We start from the raw sequence: 18,579 nt of genomic DNA, 5'->3' as shown, positions 1-18,579 counted from the left end.
ACAGGCCATGTTGGTTTTTTTCTACTGCTAATCCTTCTAGCTTTTATATTCCAATGATTAGTAATCTTAATGTATCCTGATTGCACTTGATCTTGGAGTGAGGTAACAATGGCATCGTCCACTGGCTTGGTTGCTTTCTGGTTTTGGGGTTGTCAGAATAGCGCCTTGATTCATCACCAGTAAGGATCCAGAAAAAATGTCTGGACCACTTTGGAGCTATTGCCACTAGGTGCACAAACTCAAAATGAGTTGCTAGATGCTCACCCACTGGGAAATTCCTATTATCAAATGTACACTCAACGGAGTTTTTTCCATTTTTTGTGGGGTACCCCCCATATGTGGAGTAGGCATATATATACTCAAAAAGAATTGATAGGTGAATATATGTCTATGTGTCTGTGTATGTTTTCCAAAAGACTCAAAAGCTAAACTGCTAGAATTAATAAATAAATTTAAAACAGCCATAGGATGCAAGCTCCATATTAAAATGTTAATTATATATCTAGTCCCCCAAATGGGAAGAGGAGTAGAAATAAAATTTGAAATATTATTTACATCAAATACCATAAAAATGGAGGAAGAAATTTAACAAGCTAGGTACAAGGCTAAGTAAACAAAAATGTATTTCTATTAATGAAAACAATGATGAGATACCACCTTCCACCTATATTGTCAGCCAAATTTAGTAAAGCAGAAAATAAAAGCTAGTGATTGGAGCCTTCATACAGTGTCATCATATGTACATATTACGTATTACTGTAAATATGTACAATCACCCTGGAAAGCAATAAGGTGCTTCTGCATACAACGTGGACTAGAAATACCATACAATCCAGCGATCTCTGCTAGGTATAGGTCCTTAGGAATGAAGAGTCATCACAAGAACATCGCACAACCATGTTCAGTGAAGTCCTGTCCATAATCACAAGTAGACGGAAACCACCTGTGTGCCCATCAGTAGAAGCATGAATACAGAATCTCTGGTGCATACACATAATGAGATACCATGCAGTGCTAAAAACAACAATGAAACCATGAAGCACCTCATGCAGACATACTGCGGAGTGAAACCAGTTCATCACAGAAGGATACACATTACAGGACACCATGGTTTTCAGGGGACAATATTTTTAAAATCAAGAAAAAGACGTTCATACTAAAGAAAACAGAATTTCGAGACTTCCAAGAGGGGTTAGGTGGGGAGAGTCAGGGAGAGAAGATAAAGCAACAGGCTAGATTGTTGACAGGTACTAACTTGGGTACAATAGATGATGGCAATCCACCAGACGGCAAAGAGAAATCCAGAAGTGAGTGAAGAATTAACTACTGGGGGGGATTTTATTAGTAATGTAAAATGTTGAATACAAAGTTTATGACCTGAAATGTAAGCCGCCACCTAATTTACAATGAAAAGTGGAAAAATAAATGTGTTGTTACTATGGTTCCAGTTCATGCATGCATAGGCTTTTAACACAAACAAACATGCTTACATATTTCTCTACCATCAGTGGATAGCTGCAGACAATTCTCTCAATAACACACATATCTTGTCTTATTAGGTGCCTCGGAGGGCCGGGGGGGTGGGTGGATGTGCAATGCAAACAGTGGCCTCCTAAACCATGTTTTGAGCCGGTTAAATTCAAGATCAGCTCAAAAGGTTATGGAGGCTTTAAGGAGCAAGTTTCATAGGTGTGATTAAAAGAGGTTCTAAAAGCACACTAGATTCATAAGGGATTTCCTTGGGGGGAGTTTAAAGTAAATGGAAAATTGCATTGGTAAGAATAAGGCAAAAAAACTGCACCAAGGACACTTTCCCCCCATCCCAACAATGGATAATGAATGCACCTGCTTGTTATTCAACTGTCGCAAGGGCTGTCCTACGAGACTGTAATTGAGAGCCTCATCCATCCATCCTACAGCCCTGATGTTACTCCCTTCAGACTTCTTTTTGTTTCTCTAACTCAAAGAGCATGGGAAAAGAACACAATTTAATCCCTCGAGGATGCCAAACTGTCAGGGCGATGCCTTGTAATGTAAAGAGTGCAGAACTCACAGAGGAAAGTTTAAACAAACAAACAACAACAAGACAAGCTCAGTATCCCCCAGTCAATTCCAACTCATAATTACCCTAATGGACGTGGTAGAACTGGACTGGGGGGTTCCAGGATGGCTACTCTTTCTAGGAATAGAAAGTCTCATTTTCCTCCAGCAGAGCAACTGGTGGCTTCAAACTGCTGACCTGGTGGTTAGCAGTCTAACGGGTAACACACTAAGGCACTAGGGCTCCAGTGAAAGGTCAGCAGATGGAAATACCACCTTAAATATGTTGAGAAATAATACCTTCATATTTTGATTTTTTTGTTTAATAAATATTTCTTTGACTCTGTAGCAATATATTTTACTTACCGGCATAGAGAAAGCTGTAGAACTTTAAGAGGCCTAAACAAAAGAAAGGCTAGCCCATGTCCATTTGTATTTCATTCTAAAAATGTTCCAAGTGCTTGTTTTGACATTGAAAACAATATTCCACATGGAGGTATGTAAATCTGAATAAGCACTGTCTTTATAAAACAATATGTGTTTTGAGAGATTAAATATTGCTAAGTGAAACAGTGAGTGAGTAAGTTTTATGGGGGCCATGTCTGGCCCCTTCTGGCTGCAGTAGGGAAAAGGAGACTCCAACTCTGAACCAACCAAAGCTGATGGACCACCAGGCAGAGGTGAGGCGTGTGTCCATCTTCCATCCTCTTTTATCCTATCCTTACATCAACCCTGTCTCCCACAGAACTCCACTTTCATGTAGGGTTTGATAATCCTAATTTGCTGCAATCGGCCACCTAGAACTCACAGAAAACACTTAGAATTCTGGCAGCCATTAAGGAAGTTAACAGGTTACATCAAGTCAGGATCAGAAAACATGGATACAGTTCCTTCTTACCTGTGCCAGCAGCCATGTCTCCCTTGGACTCAGGGTCTCAGCACATGGACTCTTGGGTGCTGCCCCGCTCTGAAGTGTTACCAGTTTGTTTAGCTTTGGTAAATGCCCATGGAGTATCCCACTGCCCATCCTGTTCTGTCTCAGGTATCTCACATAAACTCCACAAAAGGATTTTCTTTCTAGATAGTTTTGGGTTGTTTTTTCCTAGTTTTGAAATTACTCGCTCACTCTAAAGCTCACCAGAATGGCAAAACTGACCAATCTCTGAATTAAAACTCTTCTGCATCTTATCTGCACACTCATCCAGTCATGTAGTGTGTGTTACAAACACTAGGAATAGATGAGCTATGCCAAGTACCTGCACTTCACCCCCATGGCCAATCATCACACACAATTCAGAATAGAAGGAGCACAGTGTTTTACGCCATTTTGTTGTTCCGAGATTGGGACCAAATTGCATTTTAAATTTACGACCTCAAAATCAACAATGCTTACTTACCAAAAAGACATCTTAAAGAAAAAGAAAATTTAAGCCACAGTGTAACAGCCAAAAGATTAGCACCAAGAATTATGTGGAGCTCCCACAGATCTTAGGCAGAAAGAGAGACATCACATAAGAGAGGGAGGGGGGCCCTCAAGTAGATTGACTCAAAAGTCTTTTTGCTGTGAAATGGCATTCTTTGTCTTCATTATACTATGATAGATTATAAAAATAAATAGATAAAGCTGAAGAGGAATACTCGGACAAGTGATGATATGCCACTGAATAAGAATTTATAGTAATTTAATTCTGAATTCATTAAGTCCCGTATATAGATAGAAAACAAATAGGTATGTAGATAATAGCTAGTTCCATATACAGTCAGAAGAGATAAAGATGATGACCCTTTTTTCTCTTCTTTTCTTTTATAATTATGGAGGGGCTAGGTCATTGGGAAAAGTTATTCCCTGAAGGCAAACTGCAGGTGAAGACTCCTTCAACCCCAGTAGATCCAAGCTTCTTTATATTTTCTGGTTTTATTATTTTTATGCTTTCCTACCCATTTTTCTGTGTTTTAGGAGTTTATCTTCTACACTTAACCATCAGTCTGAGGTGCTCTGTACTGAAAAAGCTCTGCCTGCAGGAGCCATGTTCCAGAAAAGAAAATGTTGCTTTATTTGTTTCAATGGTGTTTTTTCTAATTTGGAACAAAAACAGCATTACTGAGCTCTATGAGTGAAGCCATTTTTTTCTAATGAACTAGGGAACTCATTTGTTGAAGAAAAATAAATATAAACATTGGCAAAACTCTCATATTAATAAAATGACTATACAACCCAGTATTTTCATTCTTGCAGCTAAACATAGGGGGAACTTCCTATGTGACAGGCATTATTTGGGCCCTGAATAATTTTGTTAATGAACAAAGCAATAAAAATTATCCTCCATCATAGAGATCACATTCTAACAGAAGAAGGCAGACAAGAACAGAGATGTAACATAGGTAATATGGCCTATATTGTGGGGGCATTCGTCAAAATAAAGAAGATGAGGGAGATGGGACTAAGAGATGGGACTGCTACCTTAATAGCGCTTAATAGGGTACTCAGGGATGTCTTACTGATCAGAAGACACTGTGTAACGCCCTGTGAACAGTGAGGGAAAGATGCTCAGAATACCAGAATGGAGGCGCTTTCTCGGCAGAGAGAAACAACAACAGGCACAGAGTTCCTGAGTTAGATGCATCAGGTTTAAACTGTCTATTTTAAATCCACGTGAAATGCCGATTAAGCAGTTAAATGTGAGATGAAGTTCAAGAGACTAATCAGACTGGAGAGCAAGGTTTGTACTCATCAGCATGTAAATTGTATTTCAAGTCATGGAACTGAATAAAATTTACCAAAGGCAGGCGTGTAGCTGGAGAAGAAATTTTAAAATTGAACCATGAACCTATAAACATTGGCTCCGAGTGAGAGCTAAAAAGAACATATATATTCTTGGAGTTTAGGAAGATATATAGTTGGAGGGTAGAATTCTTCAAAATGACATGTTGGAGGTACTGAAATTATTTTAAAAGACAACATCTCTAGGGCATAGCGCCTGAAGAATATTTGTAACATGGCCAAGGAGAAAATCACGAAGGACAAGCTAAAAGACTTGAGAGGCCAAGGAACTAAGGGGCACTGCATACTGAAACTGCGAATGATGACAAGACTGGAGTCTAAGACAGGGAGCCCTGGTGGCACAGTGGGTTGCACGTTAGGCTGCAAACCAGAAGGTCAGCAGTTCTAAATCACCAGCACATCCGAGGAAGAGCAATGAGTCTTTTTTCTCCCACTAAGAGTTATACTCCAGGAAACCAACAGGGGCGGCTCCCTTCTGTCCTACAGGGTCACTCAACTCACTGCCGTCGAGTTGATTCTGACGCAGAGTGAACCTATAAGCCAAGGTAGAACTGCCCTGTGAGTTTCTGAGACTGAAATTCTTTAGGGAAGTAGAAAACTCCATGGCTTTCCGGTGGCTCAGCTGATGAGTCCATCTGCTGAGCTTTCGAACACAACCCAACGCCTAACAACTGCGTGTAGAACAAGCCGCATATCAGGGCTCCACAGAGTCACAGCGGGTCAGAATTGAGGCGATGGGAGTGGGTTTGGTTCAGAGAGTTGCAGAGTCTGAAGAGCAGCCAGCAGTGTGATGGTTTAGCTTATGTATGAACTTGGCTAGGCTATGATTCCTAATAGTTTAGCCCCAAACGACTATCATTGCCATTCCATAATGCAATCTAAGATAAATTGTAAAGTAAAAATCAAACATAATTTAAATAATAATTCATTTAAAAGGAGGACTTCCTTGCTCTACATTCTTCCTAAAGAATATGAATAGATATTTTGGAAGAACTTTACTTCGTACCATCTATAGGTACATAGAGCTTGTGACACAAATGGGCAGGCACCTCTGAAGCATATCAGATTTGCTAACCTTCCATGATCATAAGCCAATCCCTCGAAGTATATCTCTGAGTGTTGATAGAGAGCCGGTTGATGATAGAGAGACAATAGATGATAGCTAGCTAGCTAGACAGACTGATAGATGATACTGATTGAGAGATAGAAAAATAGAGATATGTGATCCAACCAATCTCACTGTCATCAAGTCAATGCTGACTCATAGTGACCCTTTCAGACAGGGTCGAACTGCCTCTGGGAGCTTTGGAAACGGTAACTCTTTACAAGTGAGGAAAGTCTGACCGGTCTCGTCTCTCGAAGTGCGGACCTTGAGGGCATAACTCCCCACTTATCAGGGCTCCTCGGGCAGATGATAGATAGGTAGGTACAACAACAACAAAAGCGTGTAATTGGAGATCCAGTCACTGTTTCTGTTTTTCTAGAGAACCCTAAGACAAGGGTATATTATTTAAGAATATAAAAGAGGGTAGTGAGTCACAAATTACTGTAAGAAGAAATAATGACATATAATTTGGTAATATGAAATTCACAGATGGAAATTTTAGAGAAGAGGAGAAAACATTCTAGGAGATGCAACGAAAGCCAAAGATGTTTGTGGTCTACGGCATCTGAGAGAAAAACTGGTAAGTTATCATTGTAACTTACAAAACTAAATGGCGCTATCGGTGAAATGAATATTAATAGTTGCCTCAGGGTTGTGGGGCAGAGTACAGATTCTAGTTAGACTAAGATGAGGACAACATTTAGAAGAGATTAAGGATTTAGAATTTTTATTGGTTATACCTTCACAGAACACAGTGAATGGGTTTCAGGAATGGGAAGAAAAGGTAGGATGGAAGATGAGGTCAAAAACAAGGATACAGAATTAGAGTCACGTTTTTGGCGATAACAGGTAAGCCAGAAATCCCAAATGTCTTGTGGAAACTGCTGTAGACAGAGTACATCCTCAACAAGATTTATCATGGGAGCTCCACGACAGAAAGTGGTACCAGACTATAGAGAGAGGTGAAAGATCTTGCCAAAATCAGGCTCTGGTAGGGCACACAATGCATCAATACTGGAGAAGCAATCATATAGAAAAAGGAAATGTGATGAACTATCATTCCTTTGGTTGATGTCTGTTTCATGCTTTCTTCACAATTTCCAAAGATAACATTAAAACCTGAAGAATTGAAGGGATTCACACTAGACCATAGCTCAGTGAAGCAGTGAAAAAGTCCCTAAAACCATTTTCTCCTTCCAGGAGACTTTTCTTATAAGTCTGTTAAAGTGTTTTTCTAAGCAATAGAGTAGTCACTCTGAACCTATTCTGTTGGAATCATGAATTTGGAGAAAGCTTTGAAATTATTACCAAAAAAAGCAGTAAAATTACCAATGGAAAATTAGTTCAGAAGTGATCTACCTAATTTATGATCCGGAGTTAAACATCATGGTGCAGTGATTGATGTCTACTCATTGTTTCCACCCCCAAAAAAGAGAGAAGGCAAGATCGCAGACAAGCAACTGGTCTAGAGAGTTCAGAGCCTGCAGGAAGCATCATCCTGTCTACCCTCATACCAGAAGGAAGCCAAGGTGCCCGCCTCCCATACCAACCGCTCTGATCAGGGCCACAAGAGATGGATCAAATGAGAGAAAAACATGGAACCGAATTAAGATATACCAAAACTATCACCTTGGAATACTCTAAATCTTGAGCTGAAACTCTCTTCTGAGGTCACCTTTAATTTGGTGACAATATAAGAAACATTTACCCATACATTGATGAATTAAAACATCAATAAAAACGACACTAAAAGATCAATAAGGACTCCAAATTGCAGGCGAGAAGCCACGAGTGCAGGAAAGCAGAGTTCTGGGTGTGGAACAGCCAGAACGCAATGCAAGGAGGAAACATAACCAATGTCTTTGAACAATTTGTGTAGAAATTGTCAAATGGGAACCTAATTTGCTAGGAATTTTCACTAAAATACTACTTATTAAAACAAGAGGATCCGATTCAAGGTATAGAGTAGGCTGCTAACAATGACAGTGAAGAAAACAGCTGAAAGCATGAAGAGCAAACCAGGAGTAATCAAAGTCAATGTGTTTACACAGTAATAATAAAGCTCTTTTCCTGAATTCACAGCTGTGGTTATTGTAATTAGAGACCATCAAATGGACCCATCACTCAGATGGGCGCCAAGCACAACAGGATTGGACCCTTTTGATCTATAGGGCTTCATTCGCTATTTATTTAGTTTTTTGTTGTTTTTTTTTTGGGGGGGGAGCATATCTTTTTTAAAATAGATCATCAAGCATTGCTCCCTCATCTGACTTAGTGTAGTGGAAGCTACACTGACACGTATTCAGCATCATAGAAATACACAAGCCAGCATTGACAGTCACGAGCTGTACTTGAGGTGCACTTGCCAGAATGGGCCCTGGGTCTCCTGTATGGAAGGCGAGAATTCTACTATGAACTACCATGCTGGCAAAAGCCCTGGGCCATAGGGTTGCAAGTCAGTGGTGTTAAAAATTGGTGCCTGGTGTTTCTAATAAAGTATTCTTTAAGATAGGCTCAAAGTGAGATTATCGGATACCAGACTTCTTGACTCTAGTATGCTTTAAATGTTAATTATGCAAATAAAATAACTAATAATCATATCTAAATTTTATTAAGCACCAAGAAATATGGTATACAATTTAGAAGCAGTTCCTAAAAATCTTTGAGATTACTATTGTTATCAAACATTTTAGAAATATAGGACCTAAGTCACAGATGAATTAAATAATTTGGATGAGGCTTCCTAACTAGAAACTGTCAGGATCAGAATTATAATTTCCTTAAAATAAATCCAGTGCCTTCACTTTTAATAATTATGCTAAAAAGGCAAAGATCCATGCTGTATATTGTATACATTTTTTTTTACTCAAATGGATGGAAATCATGGCTTTGTCTTAATTCCCATGCTCTCATTTCCTTTTTCCCCTTCTTCTTCAAAAAGAATTACTTATGTATTCTAAACACAAAAGGGACAATTTTGAGTCAAATTAACTAACATTCACTCCATAGAGAACCTCCAGTTCTACAAGCCCTCACCCTTGAAGATGCATGGTGTTATTAAATAGGCCTCAGTGGCCTGATCGTTGTGACTTGCCAAAGTCAATGGAATTATAATAGCAATTGGGAGAAAAGCTTTGTCCTGCAGGATTTTTAGAATATAACCTTAAAGTGAACTAAAATATAAACAACCATGTAAAATGTATTCATTATTTTCCACCCAAGACACTAAACCACAACCATATTAGATTATTCAGGAAGAAAATCAACATTTTTTCACACTTGGATAATAGCTTATATTAAAAAAAGATGCTGGTCACAAGCCTCCAGGCCTTTCGATCTGACCTTATCTGAAAAACTGTTGTGCAATTGTAAATGTGTTGTTTGGCTGGAAATGAAACAAAAACTTCACATATGAAAACAAAGCCATGATAAAAACCCCTATTTATTTGATTAAAGATACATTTCTTTTGAAATTCAAAAGGATTATGACCCTATATATCAAACAAAAAAAGAAAACCAAAATAAAGCCCTAACCTACTGTGGCTGAGTCGATAAAAGGACTCACAGACATCCTACTGCACATAGTAGGGCCACCCTATAGGGTTGCCAATGCTGCCATCTTTATGGAAGCGGACTTTCCCTCTCTCCTTCAGAGGGATGGTAGAGTCTATTAAAACGCTAAACAGAGAGATGCTGGGGAAAAAATGGGAGTGGAATAAAAGATATTTAATGCAAGAGTTCCTTCCAAACCTAAGGAGGAGTTTCTTTTGCAAACTTTCAAAAATGTCTTCAAAAATCAATCAGTGTCCTGCTCTACAAGAAGAGTTTCTTTTAATGGCAGCCTAAAGCTGAAGGACATTAGTAATACATTAAAGAAAACAAAAGGAAGAAGAACTACAAGACTGTCTCTTTAAATCAATAGCCCCTTCAGCGTACAAGTGGCACAGGAAGTTCCAGAGAGTTCTCAATCACATTTACGCTTCCTTTGTAGAACTATGGATTAAAACACCACAACTGTAGAGAAACTTTAAAAATGCAGACACACACGTGCATAATTTGATATCTCAAGTTCACAAAAGGAATGAAAAAATGAATCATCGGTGGTTATTTCCAAACTATCTTTTGAGATGAAATATGGGGGTAAGTAAAATGTATTGCTACAAAATCATAGAAACCTTTATTAAACAAATATATCAAAATATGAACCTTAATCTATCTCCGCCTATATCTATAGACATTTAGAGGTAGTGTTTCCATCTGGCTAAGTCATCCCCACAGAATTTTTTGTTCTTCGATATACATCCTTTCAACATGGTAGTTTTGGAATCCTTCAGAGATTCAAATTGGTTTTTAGTTTTTTCCCCCCAGTGTTCTTTGAGTTTTAGGAGCAAAAATTATTGAAGAGGAACAAGTTCAGGGATATATTGTGGATGAGACAGGATTTCACTGCAACTATCATAGGACAACCCTTGCTTCGCTTGAAGAATGAATAGGTGCATTTGCAGTGATAGAAAAAAATAAATCCGTGAAGCCACTTTCCTGGCCTTTGCGTCACCAGTGCAGTTTTTCCTGTACCCCCAAATTATTCTAATAAGCCTCTTCAGGATGATCCCCTTGAAATCCCCCAAACTGTCCCCACAATCTTCTGCACCGTCTCTCTGCTTGAATTTAACTAGGCCAACAGATCCCCTCAGTACCCCCTGCTTTGATTGGGCCTTGCTCTCTGGATCATATTGGTAAATCCAAGACTCATACCAGGTTAAATGATCTTCATTGTTTCACTCTTGCTTAAAAGCTTGATGGAAAGCAGCTCTTTGAGCTAGCTGATCTTGACACAATGGTTTTGGCTCCTGTTGAGCTGAAACCTTGACAAGACCAAGACAAGACCTTGATTTTCCATTGAGAGTGTCAAGCCGTGTGAGACCCCAACTTCAGTCACCAACATTACTTGTAGCTCTACAAGCTCTTTCCACCATTTCTGCTCTTCAGTTAGGGTTTCCTCAAGGGTGATGGTCTTCCCTCTCTTGGCTCCTCTAAGAGGGCTCTAGAATTTTCTTTAAAACTCTGACCCATCTAAAAATCTAATGCTGTGGGGTAAGCATTCTGCCCATATATTCATTACAAAGCTTCAATGATTTTGGAAGATGTCCACTTGAATTTTGTTAAAAATTTGATACTAATCTTGAACTCAAAATCGTTTTTCCCAAAGCACAAAATATATCCTTTTTTTAAAGGCACCCTATGAAGGCTAGGAAAAGAAGCTAAGTGAAAGAATGTGTTTTTTCAACCACCCACAAATGGCAAAACATAGATAAACAGGTTTTGTTTGGAATAAATCCATGTAAGTATGAACCTTGGTAGCAATACTTTTTGACTTTCCTGCATATAAATAAAATGGCTCTGTTCCATGGCTTTTCTTTATTTTGGTATTTTGAAAGAACAAAAGCAGTGAAAGTCACTGGGTTGTAACCAACCCGTATGCTGTGAGACTCACCATTTTCCTTCTGTAGACTCACTGTCGAATAGGTTCTTGTCCCCCTGCGCCAGCCAACGCGGACAGGGAAGGCATATGAATCCAAAAATCTGTTTCCAAAACATAGAGTTAGATCTTTGGGTGATTTAATACTCCTTATTTTGTAATAAAAACCTGGTAGACTAATGTGAGAGGATTACAAGCTAGTCATTGGGAAGAAAGCCATCTGTCTTCCGATAAAAGCCATAGCAACAGAGGCTGTGCCTATTGTAAGCTCAGTGAGAGGCACTCTGTATAAGCTTCTGTGAGTATTGATTGTTGAAGTCAAAGGAAATACCCAAGTTGACAACCACTGAGAAAGATAACTAACGGGAACCTTTGATTTTTGAACTGAACATCTTCCATCTAACAAAACGCACTCAGGAAACAGAACAAAGACCATGACTGTTCTGTTCACAGTTTTATCATATAGTGTACAGTAACGATTCAATAAGTAGAACATGAGTGATCTACTTACAGATTAGGGTAACTACACATGCAGTCATGTCCATGGAGTTGGCCTGAGGATTGAGTGCACCTCTAATTTTTTGCACCTCCAACTGGATACTCAAGAGGCTTGAGTATCAAGACAGCTTTGCAAACTCCCTCAGAACTTTTAGGATTTATTTAAATACCACTGAGAATAGGCCAAGAAACAGATCTTTGCATTGCTTTCTAAAGCCTGCTCTGTGATTCAATGCAATTTACTCACCAAATAAAAAATAGTCTTTGTGTTTTGTTCAATGATTCCTTTTTAATGAAAGATTATAATAGAGCCAGATCTCAAACCACTTAATTACATAAATATTGTGCATTCATGAAGGTGAAATGGTGGAGTTGCGTCAGTATAATGTGGAGAAATTCTATAATTACTTGATGAGATCCTCCTCGTCTTACTGAAGTGATCAGAGTAACCATTAACCCACAGGGAACTCTCATAAGCAAAGACACTAGGGAAAGAAGTCCAGGTTCCCTTGCTTACATTATGAAATGAGTTACTAGAAATGCAGATGTCATACTTTTCCAAACCCAAACCCATTGCCTTCTTTTAGATTCAGACTCACAAAGATGCTATCAGACAAAATATAACTGCCTCGAAGTTTTCTAAGTTTGCAATTTGATGAAAGTACACTGCCACATCTTTCTCCCAGAGAGCCCTTAACAGGTTCAAGCTGTCAGCCTTTGGGTAGCACCCAAGAGCTTTACCTCCGTGTCACCAGGACTACTAGTCATGCCTTCAAATATAATAAAGATTACAAATCAGAAATCAGCACTAATAAAAACAGAATTCTAGATGGACTTTGATTCGGATACACCCACGTTACATCACTATTATAATAAAGAGCATTTTAATGCATGAAAATCCTTAAAATGAGAATCCAAAGATACATTGCTAACATGTCTTCCTTTAACCTTACATTTTAAAATGTCTGACTATTCAATATTATTGTACTTTTTTGCAGGGCAAATAAATTAAAATTTTGGAAAAAGTAAGAATCAAAATTCATAAGTTCCTCTTTTCTTTTGTAGGGAGAAAAACACCATGGGAAATGGAAAAAAGATTGACATGAATAATTAAAATGTATTTGGATCCACATTCAATCAAATGAAATATTGCAATGGGCAAATCTTCTGCAAAATATTTCTTTAAAGTGTGAAAAGTCAAGATGCCACTTGGAGGACTAAGGTAAGCCTGAGCCAATCCCTGGTATTTGCAACAGCCTCACATAAGAAAGCTGAATAGCGAATAAAGAAGAAGTGTCTTCAAATTAAGGTGTTGGTGCAGAATGCTGAATACACCATGAGCTACAGAAGAAAAAAACAAATCTGTCATAGAGAATGTACAGCCAGAACACTCCTTGGAAGGGGTATTAATGAGGTTTCATCATTTGCATTTTGGTCATATTATTAGGAAGAAGCAGTGGCTGAAGAAAAGCATGCTTTGGAGAGGGCCAGCGTAAAAGAGGAAAGCCTTCAAAGAGATAAATTGCCACAGTGCTTGCAACAATGGATGCAAGCATAGCAATCATGGTGAAGACAGTGCATGAGCAGACAGCCTTTGTTTTGTCATGCATGGGTTGACGGTGGTTGGGAACAGCCACAATAATACCTAGTACAAATAGTTCCTATTTGGATGTTTTCCCAAGAAGTTTATTTTGCTGCACCAATTTTTATGGTATATTTTAAAATATCCCTTCTAAAATTAGTACATTCAAACTATCATCAAGAGAATTGTAAGCAGCACTGTAGCCTGCCAAAATAACCAACAGATGGGTCTTGGAATAAGTACAGCCAGCATACTCCTTAGAAGTAAGGATGGCAAGATTCACCTCATGTGCTTTGGACATGCTGTCAGGAGAGACCACTCCCTGGAGAAGAAAACCATTCTTGGTGGAGTAGAGGGGCGATATGAAAGGAAGACCCTCAGCGAGATGGATTGACACAGTGGCTGAAACAGAGAGCTCAAACTGAAGACAATGGTGAGGCTGGCTCAGGGCTGGGCCGTGTGCTGTTCTGTTGTGCACAGGGTTGCTATGAGTTAGGAGTGACTCAGTGGAGCCTAACCAAAACCAACATGTATACATTGTCTCATAAAAGTCTAATAGTACAACTGTTGGAAGTCTTCCAAAGAATTCAGTAATTTAGGTAAATTAGTCCTAGAGCCTATATCTGCATTATTATCAGTCCTCTATCTGGTTTCCTGACTGATTCCATTTGCCTTTCCGTTGCTTACATCCTCATTGCTAAATTGCCTTGCTTCATGTCCCTGGTGAACTAGATTTCAACAAAATTCTGAGTCTAACGACATTTTCTCTTGTTAAGCACAGGTTTTCTAAAGCCCTGAGTTCCCATGTCCTAAAACACTTCTATGACTTTCTCTCTGCATTTCCACACATTTCTAACATTAACGGAATGAAACGAAGTGCTAAGTTAGGAAAGGTACTATAACCGTAAACGAGCTACAAATACAGACAAGGCAGCACACGTGGATTGAAGTCCAGGCTTAGGTGCCCCAGGTTGTCGCTAAAATGGTATGTACTTCCTGTGATTTTTCAAAAGGTGTGTTCTTCCTTCTCGAGCAGGGAATAGTTTCATTATATCTAATCTGCTCAGATGTTTTATTCATGGGTAGTCCACTTGTCTTTAAATCATTAACGTTCATTCATAGATTACCAATCTCATAAAAATATATTGATAACAGAATTTTTATGTGCATACATTTTACTTTACTGGCTATTCGATGCTTACTTAAAATTCTAACCTATTTGGTTAAATTGTTATATAAGTTTCTCTTTTTAATAGCTATTACTCTCTTAGACTTAATCTAAATCTTGGTTGAAACTGGATGAAGGCAAAAGTAATATTTCTTTAAATATTTCTTTAAAAAAAATATTTCATCCTTTTCCATGAATTTAATGTGCTCTGCCACAGGATTTCTGAAGAACTAGTAGGTGGTCTCGTTTTGAAACCCTGGTCTATCAAAATCCTACAGAGCACAGTTCAACTCTGACCCCATGAGTCTCAATCCAGGGAACAACCACTAGACGCCTAGTTTACCATGAATAAAACCAGATCTAGTGTTAAAATTGCACATACATCCAACTCTTCCAAATTCAAGGCATCTATTACACCTTATGGGATTATTTTCACAATGATTCATGGCATTAGCAAAGTTTCTCAAATTTCAATTTGATAATGGCCAAGTACCCCAAATTTCATACCATCTCATTCTGTAATGATGAATTAATATAAAACAGCCACTGAAAGAGATATTTTAACAGAGCAATATTAACGTGTAATAACTATGAAGGTTCCTACAAAATATATGCTGAAGAGGTTTGAGGAGCATATCCTTTGGACAAGCCAGAGTGTCTCTTCAAGGAGGCCTGATTAAAAAATACAATTCCTCCCTCGGGAAGTCCGAGCAGGATGAGGTAGTAGGATGGTTGTTATTGTTCGGTGCCATCCAATCGGCTCCGACCCACACACCCCGTACACAAGAGAATAAAACATCGCCGTCCTCTCAATTGCTCCTGTGTTGGAGCTGCTGCTACCACCACTGTGCCAACGAAGCTCCTCGAGGGCCTTTCTGCCTTTTGATGGCCCTCTACTTGATGAAGCCTAAGGTCCTCTCTCTGAGGTCTCGTCTCCTTGCCATCCTTGCCTCTAAGGGACACTGGCCAGACTTCCTCCAAGACAGGTCAGTTTGTTCTTCAGCAGTCCGTGGTACCTTCAATGTTCTTCTGCAGCACCACAATTGAAACACAGGAATTCTTCATCGCTTTTCTGTGTTCACGTCCAACTTCCACATGCATGTAAGGCAAGCCTTAGTCATAAAAGAAACTTCTTTTCTTTGCAACACTCTAAGGAGGTCTTAGGCAGCACATTTACCTAATGCAACCTGTCTTTTGATCTCTTAACTACTGCTTCCAGGAATATTGATTGTGGGCCAAAGCAAGACAAAAATCCTTGGCAACTTCCACCTTTTCTCCATTTATTCTGCTGTTTCCTGTTGGCCCAATTGTAAGGATTTGGGTCTTCTTTATCCATTTTTTAGCAAAGGTAAAAAGGTACAACTTGTGACTTAAACTGGAGCTTTAAAATAGCCTGAAGGGCCAGTTTTCGGAGGCTCCTCAGTTTGGGTACAAGTGTGCGCACAGAGCATACATTTCTAGTTGACCTAAATAGCCCTCCTTGGCCAGGGGTAGGCTGGAAGGAGGCTGAGAACCACTTAGCCCCTGACTCACGCACAGAGTGGAGCATAGAAGAAAGAGTCATCCTCTCTACCCAGGCAGCGCTTGAAGCGAACCACTCATAAAAGCACTTTTCTGGTGGAATGCTATCTCCTTCTAGTAAATAAGAAACGCTACTTTCCATGTGTCCACATTTATCCAGACCAGGGTCAGATGGATGTGATGTGGCTGGTACGATCCATGCGAGTCATTGACCACCTTATTCTTTTCTTCCTTCCTTTTTTTTTTTTTTTTTGGTAGCCTTTCTCTAACGACCTCTTTGCTATTTTGAAATCTGCTTAAGCACATTTGGAGCGCCATCCTATAGTTGAAGTGTAGTCGATGGAATCTGCTGGCCTACAAAGGCCATTTTTGAGTTCTACCTGGAGCGTTAGGGTGAGCAATGATGTAAAATGATCAGACAGGTATGTTTAATACTGTGGTGCCATGGAGTGGGATAACCGTGAAAAGGATGTGTTCCATCCCTAGATACCTTTGCAACACAGAAGCAATGTTGAAAATCCCTGCGTTCACATTATGTTGTCTAATCAGCCCCATTTTCTGTTTTAAAAAAGACTATGTTTAAATTACGAAAGGAAAATTTATGAGCTGCTTCAAAATTGCTGCAGATGAGATATTAAAATAAAAATGTATGTAATAGTCATAGAATATAGCTGTTTTTTCAGGAAATGTGTCCCGATGGCACAGCAGTTAAGTGCTCAAGCTGCTTACCAAAGGGTTAACAGTTCAAACCCAGAAGCCTCCTCATAATGGAACCAGGGAGCAGGCGGCCTCTCGAAAATGCTTGGAAATGCTCAGGAATGCCGAGGCAGCTATACCCTGTCCTGGTGCTTCTGTGATTTGCTATGAATCGCAACTGACACAAAGGCAGCAGGTTTGGTTCTCAAGAGAGTCACAGGTTGGATTTGAGTGGAGGCACTGTAAACCACAGATGGCTAGCTTAACTACGAGACATCTTCCAGTTCAAAAGTTAATTGAACAGCAAACAAAATTTGGATAATTGATACTCTTCAAAGAACTCAAACAGAAGGATAAATTAGCCTCAAGCATGGGGTGTTCATAGTGAGATGAGAAACTATGACAATTGGTCAGGGAATATTGGATATATGTGTATATGAATATAGATATATACACACACACACATTTTTGACAGGTTAGCTTACGACACTTTACCCACATTACCTGGATTTCTCTTTGAACTGTTGCTTTTCTTTCTCCATTTTTTTACTCACGGATTCAATATCAGACATGATTTTACTCAGTTTAACTTGCTCTGGAATTCAAAAAAAAGGTTCTAATTGTATACGATTAGCTCTCAAGTTCTAAGTGCATTTTTTGAATTAAGTAGAAAATCACAGATTTTGTTAATAACAGAAAGTATAATATTCTTTTAAAAATTACTACTAAAGAGATACTCTAAAAACACATTTGTGGGTGTGTGTGTGTGTGTTTTCATCCCATGATACTCAGTTGTTTTGCAATTACAACAATTTAGGACAGAAAGTTTAGAGTAAATGAACTGCATATATCAGAAACGAGAGAGCTCCCAAAGAAATGTCAACAACAGCACAGCAGAGCACATACCCTCCGGGACTAAGAGGCTCATTGATACACATCAGCATTATTATTATCATAATCATCACAAAGCTTAATTTTTATAGAAAGGCCTACTGTTTTAAAATAATGTAGCAATAATTAGTTAATGTGGATAGGAACACTTGGTCCTAATCCAATTGGTAGAGAATCAGACAGAAGCACCAGATACAGCGGTAAAGTGCTCAGCTGACAGCTGAAAGGTAGGTGGTTCAAAGCCACCAGCCGCTCCATGCGAGAGGGGGTGAGAATGGCTCCCTAAAGCTATACAACTTAGAAACCTCAGAGGCAGTTCTACCGTGGCCTCTCTGCTTAGCCCTGAGCTGGAATGGGGTGGATGACAGTCATTTGGGTGTCGTTTTCTTGTGTTTTGTTTGGGCTGAGGGAGTATCATCTTACCACATAAAGAACTATACAAAATAGACTTGTAAAACTGAAATAAAAATCTACAGTTGACAAATTTTAAACTAGGAAACTTAGAGTTTTAGATGAGAACACTGGGGCAAAAATCGCTCAGGGCTCAGCTGCTAACCAAAAGGTAGATGGTTTGAACCTGCCAGCCAGCCACGCCACAGAAGACCTGGCGATCTACTGTCACAAAGATCGCAGTCTGGGGCACCCTGTGGAACAGTTCTACCATGACTGATAGGCTTGCTGTGCAACCAAATTGACTCCTGGCAATGGGGGACACTAAAGTGCAGAAAACCCAAGGTGCATGTGAGAAAGCGGCGAGTTAAATCGAGAGAAGGCTGGCAGGTTATCAACCATTAGCCCAGGCCCCCTTTCCTCCAGA

At 39.3% G+C, this 18,579-nt stretch overlaps 1 protein-coding gene across 1 annotated transcript in view; it reads right to left on the bottom strand.

Moving 5' to 3' along the window:
• IQCM (IQ motif containing M) overlaps positions 1 to 18,579 on the bottom strand; it is a 417,529-nt gene that overhangs the window by 385,618 nt on the left and 13,332 nt on the right. The window contains exon 2 of the mRNA XM_045295807.1: positions 17,376 to 17,466. Coding sequence (XP_045151742.1) covers positions 17,376 to 17,466 — 91 coding nt within the window. The remainder of the gene's footprint in view (positions 1 to 17,375; positions 17,467 to 18,579) is intronic.

The sequence above is a fragment of the Echinops telfairi genome, unplaced genomic scaffold, assembly GCF_000313985.2.
Source record: "Echinops telfairi isolate 266 unplaced genomic scaffold, ASM31398v2 ScPeMD7_5868;HRSCAF=6743_1, whole genome shotgun sequence".
NCBI classification, from domain to species: domain Eukaryota; kingdom Metazoa; phylum Chordata; class Mammalia; order Afrosoricida; family Tenrecidae; genus Echinops; species Echinops telfairi.
Note: the sequence above shows the minus strand (reverse complement) of the source record. Positions and strands in the feature narration are given on the sequence as shown.